General features: G+C 41.1%; 1 protein-coding gene across 1 annotated transcript in view; it reads right to left on the bottom strand.

Moving 5' to 3' along the window:
* Nucleotides 1–9560, bottom strand: part of MYRFL (myelin regulatory factor like) — a 184662-nt gene extending 175102 nt beyond the window's left edge. The window contains exons 1-2 of the mRNA XM_073620053.1: nt 9319–9560; nt 2434–2525 (exon numbers count right to left, since the gene is read on the bottom strand). Coding sequence (XP_073476154.1) covers nt 2434–2525; nt 9319–9557 — 331 coding nt within the window. The 5' untranslated portion in view covers nt 9558–9560. The remainder of the gene's footprint in view (nt 1–2433; nt 2526–9318) is intronic.
* Nucleotides 9561–10127: the final 567 nt, after the last annotated feature.

Genomic DNA, 10127 nt, shown 5'->3' on the forward strand with positions numbered 1-10127 from the left:
TTGGCATTCTGAATTCCTTGGATATCTTTTTATATCCCTTTCCTGTTTTATACAGTTCCGCTACCTTTTTCAGCAGATCCTTTGACAATTCTTTTGCTTTCCCCATGACTCAGAATCCAGAAACATCAGTGCAGCACTGGATGAAAGATGCAAGTCTCTTTCAGCAGTCCAGAAACTCATTGACCTTTTATACACACTAATTACAAGCAAACAGATCACAGGTGAGGATGCTTACCTTTAATAGTCATTCACACCCCTTTGTGTCAACTTGTGTGCATTTTATCATGCTAAAATCAACAGGGTATGTAAACTTTTGATCAGGGCCATTTGGGTAGTTTCTGTTGCCATTATGATTTAAAAAGAATAAACACAGTTGAATAATAAATGGTTTCAGCTAAATATTAACCATGAGTGAAAGAAATGTTTTTGTGTTATCATTCATATTCTCTGAAAAGTGGGCAAGAAATCATAAATCCTGCCATGTAAACTTATGAGCACAAATATATATATATGTGTATATATATATATATATATATATATATATATATATATATATACACACACACATATACACACATATATATATATATATATATATATATATATACACATACACACACACACACACACACACACACACACACACACACACTAAACTGCCTCCACTAACTAACCTGCCTCTAGCTAACGTTCTCCCAATGATAGCCTTATAGTGTGGGGTGTGGACAAGCCCCCTGAGCCATGATTGGCTAAAGGCACTCTGCCTTTGGCCAATCATGGCTCTCACAGCAGAGCATGCTGTGACTGGCCAAAGCATGCAGGTCAGGTGCATGCTTTGGCCAATCAGACATCAATGCACTGCGATCTCGCAGTGCATTGTAGGACATTCCGTGGCGCTTGAATTTGCCACAAAAGCCCCATAATGTTCGCTATTCGGTGAAAGCCCGATGTTTGAGTCGAACCTACGTTCGACTCGAACATCGGGCCCATCGCTACTCCACAGTCACCAGATCTAAATCAAATAGAGCACCTTTGGGATGTGGTGGAACAGAAAATTAGCATCATAGATGTGCAGCTGACAATACGGACCAAAATCTCTGAGGAATGTTAACAACACCTTCTATGCCACAAAGAATTAAGGCAGTTCTGAAGGCAAAAGGGGGTCCAACTCATTACTAGCAAGGTGTACCTAAAAAAAGAGGCCTGTGAGTGTGCAACTGGCTCCAGGTCGCGGACCCCAGGGTCTCCCAGCTCACGCTGATGGTAGGCTTCAGGGAAACAGTAGCCCGGGACAGCAAGGGATAGTAAGGAGGTAGCCAAATGTTGGGGTGACTAGCAGACAAGGATAACAGAGAACACGCCAAAAGTCAGGGTCACAGGCAAACAGGGATAGTCTAGAATGCGCCAAAGGTCAGGGTCACAAGCAGACAGGGATAGTCGGGAACACGCCAAGATCGGTAACAGAGACAAACTTAGAGCACACGGCAAACAGGAAGCCAAACACACAATATTGCACGGTAAGGCAGGCTTTGAGAATACGGTGTTAAATAGTGGTTCCTGTTGAGGCTAGGGTGGAGCCACACAGAGGGAAGATTACTTAAGCATGCAGGTGTGAGAGTACAAGCCTCAAGGCTGATACACAGACCAGGTGAGAGACAGACAGGTCATGAATGTAATACTGCAAGGTCATGACATAATAAACATGACATTTAATAAATCTGCAAAAATGTCACCAATTCTGTGTTTTTCTGTCAATATGGGGTGCTGTGTGTACATTAATGAGGGAAAAAATGAACTTAAATGATTTTAGCAAATGGCTGCAATATAACAAAGAGTGAAAAATTTAAGGGGGTCTGAATACTTTCCGTCCCTATATATATATATATATATATATACACACACACACACACACACACACACACAGAGTATATAGTATATTTAATCTGAGCATTAAGTGCAGAAGTTCAGTTTCCCTACATCTTGTCTACCATGAACCAGATTGCTGCTCCGAATTAATGAAACGGTTACCTGGCTTTGAAGAAATAACAGTGGTACTTCTGTGTTTTTAATGCATTTTTCATGCTGTTTTAACAAACAATCCTGAAAGCTCAGTAATACAATATGCTCAATGAGTACTGGGACTATAGGGAGACTTCCCATAATTAAAAAAATAGTTATAGTTTTGTTTTCTAGCCCTCATGGGGAAAGTAAAAGATCAATTATGACTGTTTGCTTTAAAGATAAATAACTTTTTTTTCTCTTGCTTCTTTGGCTTTATAAGTGACCCCCCACTTTGTTTTAGGTACTACAGAAACTGCCAATATCATTAAATGGTTTTTCTTCACTGGGAAAACTGTAAAATGTCAATGATCCTTTAAAAGGAAAGGAAATCACTTGAATATACCAATTACATGTAAAATAACATGAAATTACTTTGTCTTGTTTCAATGCTCCATGTCTGCTGCCAGTTCTCTCCTTCTTCCAAGTGAGAATGTTTCCTTTTCTTTGATGAGGAAAATGAACTCCTTAAAAAATGTGAATAACATTATTAACAGAGAAATTGGTGAAAATGGGTATTAAAAACTTTTATACATTTTAAGCATACTTTTGGTGCCATCTAGTGCTAGAATTATTTACTTTCCGCACAGCTGTACAGTCAAACTCATTTTAGAAACTCCTACAGTAAGCCATAGCAAAGAAAAAAAAACATGAAAGCTTCTTTTCAAAGCATATTTAAAGAAATTATGCAAGCAAAATGTGTGAAACGCTTATCCTGCCATAAGCTGTTTCTAACTTTACTCAAGGGTATATTACATTTTTTCCCAAAAATTTGAAATGTTAATGCGATAGCCATATACAACTCTCTAGCTGTTTAAGGTATTCCGACTTCTAAAAACAGGATGCTTGTTCCTAAGGTGGCAGTTTAAGTATGCAATTTTTTCATTACAGATCCTTTTAAATGTATTATAGGCTTATCACACCTGGAATGTATATATACACACATACAGTATATATATATATATATATATATATATATATATATATATATATACACACACATACACACACAGTATATGTGTATGTGTGTGTATATATGACACCCAAGACAGTAGTGCTAAACAATTCATATGTCAGTAAATATATGGGATATGTCAAATACTATCATGCTGATACAAATGGCAATAACACAAAAAATTGCAATGCTGTGTAAGCTTTGATACTATTTTAAAAAGTGTCAAATTATCAGCTTCAGAAAACCTGTATTATATGAAGTGATCAATTAAGGCTACAACGTATATACATGCCCCTGTTGAAGACCCCTAGGTCGAAACGCGTTGGGCTCTATACCACCCTCCATGTTGCCCATTTATTTTAAAGCATGATTTTTTATTGTTAAATGGTGTTTTTTTTAGAAATAAAAATACTCCCCTTTTTTTACCTGCACTATGTGGAGGCATGTTTTTTCTATCCATGTATCCTTCCAATAAGTCAAGTGTCTACTTGAGCTTTTTAAGTAACGTCTTTGCCTACCTGATTTGCATCCTGGTTTCACTGTGAGGACTTGCCTGGTGGCCCCCAGAGTTCCAAGCAGATACGAGCCTGGAGGATTTCAGTGAGGAGATGTCGCTTTCCATGCCCTGAGTGGCACAACGCACATGTGATTCCCTGTCGCTGACATGGGAATCTACGGGATCTGGTAAGAGTTTTCCTACATACCATCTTCTCTACCATTCTTTCTACCATTGTCGCATCCCTGTGTTTTGGTTGGATTTACATGAAGTTCAATTTGGGATAACCATCTCAACACCACCAAACTTTGGAGTCCATTTACTTCCCAGTGTTGTTGGACATTACTGTTCAGTTATTATTGACTTTATGCTTAGCACAGGCTATCAGGCTACTTTTTCTTTAACCATTTTTACTTTTCTTTTTGAAGCACTTATTTGAAATAATTCACTTATTTCTATCACTCACACATATATTATGCGCTGCATTTTTTAAGGTATATTTTATTTTATAAACAATCGTAAATCACTTTGTAATTTTCAATCACAATAGTATGCTTATCATGTTAAAGTCAGATATTGTAAAACTCAAACCTCACTTGATTTAAAGGTCTTATTTACGCAGAGTTTAAATTCTTTGTTTCACTCTTCAGTATATATTGTGCCTATTATATATGCATTAAATATTGATCTATATTGGGTAAATCGCTATTTTTTTTTTTCTAACAGTAATTATTGGCTCACATGATACGAATTATAAAATACTGCTGATAATTACAACTGTAATAAGAAGGCAAATACCAAATTTCCTTCTAATCATGTCCTTAAAGCCCAGGACTAGATGGTTAGAGTGAGGAAGGGGTATAATCTCTGTAACCATTTAATTGTGGTCTGTGTACCTGTCCAGGAAATTTCCCTTTACAGCCTTTCCTGATGTCCTAACAGAAAGTGATGAGAACTCCCTAATGGGCACTCAGACGATGACAAAAAAAACTGACAAGGGTTCTTACCCTTCTTGCTCTATTAAAAATCTCACTATTTGTGCCCCTGTTGGAGAAACTTCGCTCACTTCCTGTTACAGTTATCGGACGACACAGGAAGTGAGAGAAAATCTCTTCCATACCTCAGCAGGCACCCTTATTAGCCTCTAAGGCACTCTTACTAGACAGGTAGGTGGCAGGTAAGCAAAACCAGTTTTAGAGCATCCAGAAAGTTCTTCTGTGGGGTGCCTGCTCCTAATAAGGATTTTTACTTTTAACTGTAAAATGTCTGCAAGCCACAATCTAACTCTACAATGGATAACTTCAAAATAACATATGTCTCCCTAAAAGGGTTGAAGAATTCAGAATGGATGGTGATGACCACTGACATCTGGGAATACTAAGCCACAGGTCTGCAGATAGGCAGGATGTCTGATGCAACACAGGGACCAATGAGTCCAATATGTGGACTGTGGAAAAGAAAAAGAATCTGAAGTATATGTAGGCAGGTTGAAATATGTTGGTTCTAGTGATATAGTGGCCTGCCCAGGCCAGTGGAAAAGCTCAGTTCCCAGGCTTTTTAGTCATAGCTAGCCCTCCTGTGCTATAAAAAGGGGGAAGGCTGAGGTCCAAGAACCCTTTGAGTCCATTTGGTTGATTCTGTTCCCTCTTACAGTTGGAGGTACTGGGACTGCTGTGCCTTCCAGTCTGCTAAAGGCACCAGGACTTACGGAGACACCCAAGCCATGGAAAATGCCAGGATGGACTCTCACCTCTTGGAGGTATGCCTGGGAAGCCACACTACAGTAGTTAGTTTAGGGAGAAAGACATTGTTCGTGTTGAACTGTTATGCTACAACTTGTTCAGTAAAGTTACATTAACTGTTCTGAGCCTGGTCTAAAGTTATTCAAAGGGGTGCATATTGGTTCTGGCGTATCTAAAGAACCAGGATCTGTAAAGCATTACTAAGGTAACACAGGTCCTATGGTAGCATGGAGGTCGATGTTCTGGATCCCTCCCTAGCGGTTGATTTCCAATAGCAACTGAATCCGAACCCACGTTACTGAGATCTATAGCCTGGTCACGAGGTGCAGAAAGTGAAGGCGTTTGACCATTCATGGGGTCCGTGCTATGTGCATGGCGGGACCCCATTCGGTTACTGGGAGTGAAGTAACAGAAGCGCACTGGACTGGTGGAGTGGGCACAGGCTCAGCACATCCCTCCCAATGCAGCATCTACCAAGTTACAGAGTGTAGTGACATGGGACACCACGTTTTCCCAGGAACTCTGCATTTCTACTGCACAAAGTGAAGACTCATCTCTAAGTCGGAGAACTGCCTTAATGTTAGACTTCAAATGACCACAGTCTCCGCCTGGTCCCAGGCATTCATAAGTGCGTTCCCCGCAAAAGGTACCCCTACATGCAGGGCAAGCAGATCCCACCCACATGTGGAACACCCAGCAGCAGAAGGAGTCCAGAAGTGCACCTGAGCTGGCTAGAGTACAAGGAGAAAAGTTGATAGGCTCAGCCAGCAAGGATCAACCCTTACCTAATTGCTTAATGCGTAAGCAATGACAGAGATGATCATCCAGTTGGATGAATGCAGCAAGATTTTCATCCTAATACAGGAATGTGATGTTAGAGATTTAAAGCGCTGCTATGTTACCCCAGTGCAGCCATGTTAACATAGTAATTGGAGGATCCTGATTTTCCATAACGTAGATAAAAATTTTTCTAACGTAGATTTTTCTAATGTAGATAAAGAGTAGCTGTAGAGGTATTTTTCCTTGAATAGTACACAATGTACATAACCACAGTGACAACAGCCATCTGTATCAGAAATAATCCTCTTTTGGCTACCGAGATCGCTAAATGTCCAAATACCTCTAACACCCATTTGTAAATATAAAAGGAATTCCATGTAAGGTTCACTCAAACCTACAAATAGCACTCAACCAAGAACACTGAAAGCAGCTAGGAAAGCTATAGGTTAGTGTGTAAACTAGACTTTCAACTAATAAAAACTGTATATCTGCTGAAGAAAAAAATATTAAATTAAATTCTATTAAATTCTTTCAAGATGGCTAGGCCTAAGCCCTGCCTTAGTCAACCATAGCTATCCTCTTCTTTGCCAGTGATCATGTAACCAAATGCCTACATTCTGTTCAAATGTTGTGGGAGGTTAGTGTCATTTACACTTACCTCTGTAGCATTCATCACAAAATACAAAAGCGCTCCTCAATGTACTACCCTTATCTTCAAAGCTTCACAGATGTGCATTCAATTCTTATCTACTTAAATTCAAACACTGCGCAGGCACTGGAAGCATGTGGGCCATGGTAGTGTGCCAGGGAACGTTGTGATATGCCTGAATCTAAAAAAGGGTGCCATGGGGGTCTGTGTCAATTACTCATTATAAGTATGAGACTACTAATTTTCATTCCTTTTCCAACAGTACAAAATATTACATACAGGGCCGTCTTTACCGCAGGGCAAACGGGGCAGCTGCCCAGGGCCCTTTCACTGTTTGGGGTCCAAAGCAGAGCTGCCCCTTAAGCCCATGCGGTGCCCGCCAATCGGCGCTAAAAATCCCCACTGGCCCTGTGTCTGTCTGTCACAGACAATTATCAGCTGGCATCATCAGGCACGCACACAGTGCCAGTGCTGCATTAGTTTTGATGAAGGAGTGGGCCGTGGGTGGGCGGGGCCTTGAGCTCCCCTGATGCTCTGGCCGAGCCACTTGCTATGCTGGCTGCAAGCGTGTATGTGATCGGACTCGGAGGAGCAGCTGCGGAGGCCTGGGTAGGAGGAGTCAGACGCCGGCGCGGAGTGGAGACTGTGAAGTGCTGTCAAACAGAGTGCTGGTGCCTGGAGTGAAACTAGCAAAAGCAGCAGACCAGCAGTGTGGAGGAATTGATCGGGTTCAGAGCTGAGCTGGCCAGGAGGACAAGGTAGGTCTTCTTTCTCCTCCCCTGGCTCCCGCACCCCATGTGTAGAACATTAGAAATTTTAAAAACCTGCCATCCCCTCTATCAACAATAGATAGATTTATGCATTGCGTGGCAGCGTTTAATGGACACAGTGGCTGCAATTTATGGCACAGTGGCAGCGTTTGAGGGCAAGGTGGCAGCGTTTGAGGGCACAGTGGCAGCGATTGAGGGCACAGTGGCAGCGTTTGAGGGCACAGTGGCAGCGTTTGAGGGCACAGTGGCAGCGTTTGATGGGCACAGTGGCAGCGTTTGATGGGCACAGTGGCAGCGTTTGATGGGCACAGTGGCAGCGTTTGATGGGCACAGTGGCAGCGTTTGATGGGCACAGTGGCAGCGTTTGATGGGCACAGTGGCTGCAAAAAAAAATTTGCCCAGGGCCCAAACCATATTAACTGCCTCACTCTCGCCCGCTGTCATATGACGTGATGGACTTTGAGCGTGTATATCTGAATGATGCATGTAGCTACAGACATCATTCAGAAATTGCCGTTTTCAGACGGCGATTCCCTACACCATAAGAATGATCATAGCGGCTGTTCCGAAGCTTGATCATTCTTACGGGAGGCGAGAGGGGATGCGCCCCCTCCCGCCACCCTCCGGTGCTTCTACTAACTCACCGCTATGATCGGAGGATCCGCCGGCCCCGGATGTTGATCATAGAGATTTCCGGCGGACCAGATGGTTGCCGGAGTCTCTATGATCGTCGGAGGCCGGGCGCGATGTTATGACGTCAAGCCCGGCCTCTGCATTCAAAAAAACAGCGCCGCTTCGGCTGGGAAGCGGTGATCGGTTTATTTCTTTTTTTATTTCAGGCTTTCCAGCCTAGTGGTGAGATGTGGGGTCTTTTTTATAAAGAGGACCTGTCATGTCATATTCCTATTACAAGGGATGTTTACATTCCTTATAATAGGAATAAAAGCGATCAAAATTGTTTTCTTTCACAAAAGTGTCAAAATAAAAAAAAGAAAATTTAACTAACAATAATAAAAAAAAATGTAAATTGCCCCTGTCCCCGTAGAAGTGCAGAAGCGAACGCATTCGTAAGTCCCGCCCACATATGAAAATGGTGTTCAAACCATACATGTGAGGTATCAATGCAAACATTGGAGCGAGAGCAGTAATTTTGTCCCTAGACCTCCTCTGTAACTCAAAGCATGTAACCAGTAAAAAAATTTCAAGCGTCACCTATGGGGATTTTTAAGTACCGAACTTTGGCGCCATTCCACGAGCGTGTGCAATTTTGAAGCATGACATGTTAGGTATTTATTTACTCGGCGTAACTTCATCTTTCACAATATGTAAAAAAACATTGGGCTAACTTTACTGTTTTTTTTTTTTTTTTAAAGCACAAAACGGTTTCTTTCCCAAAAAAAACGCATTCGAAAAATTGCTGTGCAAATACCATGCGAGATAAAAAGTTGCAACAACCGCCATTGTATTCTCTAGGGTCTTTGCTAAAAAACATATATAATGTTTGGGGATTCTATGTAATTTTTTAGCAAAAAAATGATGATTTTTACATGTAGGAGAGAAATGTCAGAATTGGCCTGGATGGCAAGTGGTTAAAGACGGCCCTGATTACATGACAGATGAAAGAATGGAATGTCTTGGGATCTGTGTGTTGCTTGCTTTCATTTTTAAAACTATCTATTTGCGGCCAGGCACAGATGCTACACTCTACTACATATCAGTACCACAGGAAAAATGCTACCGGAAACAAAAGAAACAGGATCAAACAAAGTTCACTTCCTCTTCCCTTTTAATCATATAGGTAAGATAAAATGCAAATATTGACACACTGTGGTGACTGATTTTATAATAGTTAAACATCTTGCTATTACCTGTTGTCTGGGGATAGTCTCTGATCAACATATGGATAGTTATAATCCATGCAGGATTTGTTAGGGGAGCAATGCCATGAACTCTCTTGGTTATTTACTTTCATGCAGCTCTCCTTTGAAGTACTCAGAGAATGGACTGCTGATGCAGGGTTCGGAGAGCGCTCCATGTACCGACAGGATCCAGAGGACTGTATCGAAAGGGTAGGTTGAAACCCATTTGGAAAGTGAGAAGTATGCATTGAACCTATAAAACACAGTATTGCATTGTGTTAAAAAAGTGACAATTTATTTACATCTAAAGTGCTACATTTCAGTTTCAACTTTGTAAATCAGAATCGAACACAACATAAATCAATCTTCCCCTGCTGGAGCTTATGAAAAAGAAATTCACTTATGCAAACTTGTGGTTACCATGCAAACACTTTACATTGCATTTACAGAGCATGAATAAAGCACGGATAGGTGAATCTCCCACTGAGACTTTTCTGTCCTGACAGCTGACTTCTGCAGCTGTCAGAATACAATGGGGCTGCCAAACAGTAAATTCAGCTGATTGGCTGCAGTCACATTATGGTAAAGACCTTATCTTTTCAGCTACTTTGATTTTCAGATCGAATAATTTTTGGTTATAGGATTTGTCATATAGGGGGAAAGTGACAGAGAGATGAGCTCATCATTCTGCTTCTTTCTCATTTCACTGTCCAGTAACAAGCTGGGGGAAGGACAAGTGTTACTTAATTGCAGCTAGAAAAAAAAATAGTCTCCTGTTGTGTAAATCACAAAAATGGATAATCAGAAATATAAACCTT

Source organism: Aquarana catesbeiana, linkage group LG03 (assembly GCF_042186555.1).
Source record: "Aquarana catesbeiana isolate 2022-GZ linkage group LG03, ASM4218655v1, whole genome shotgun sequence".
NCBI lineage: Eukaryota > Metazoa > Chordata > Amphibia > Anura > Ranidae > Aquarana > Aquarana catesbeiana.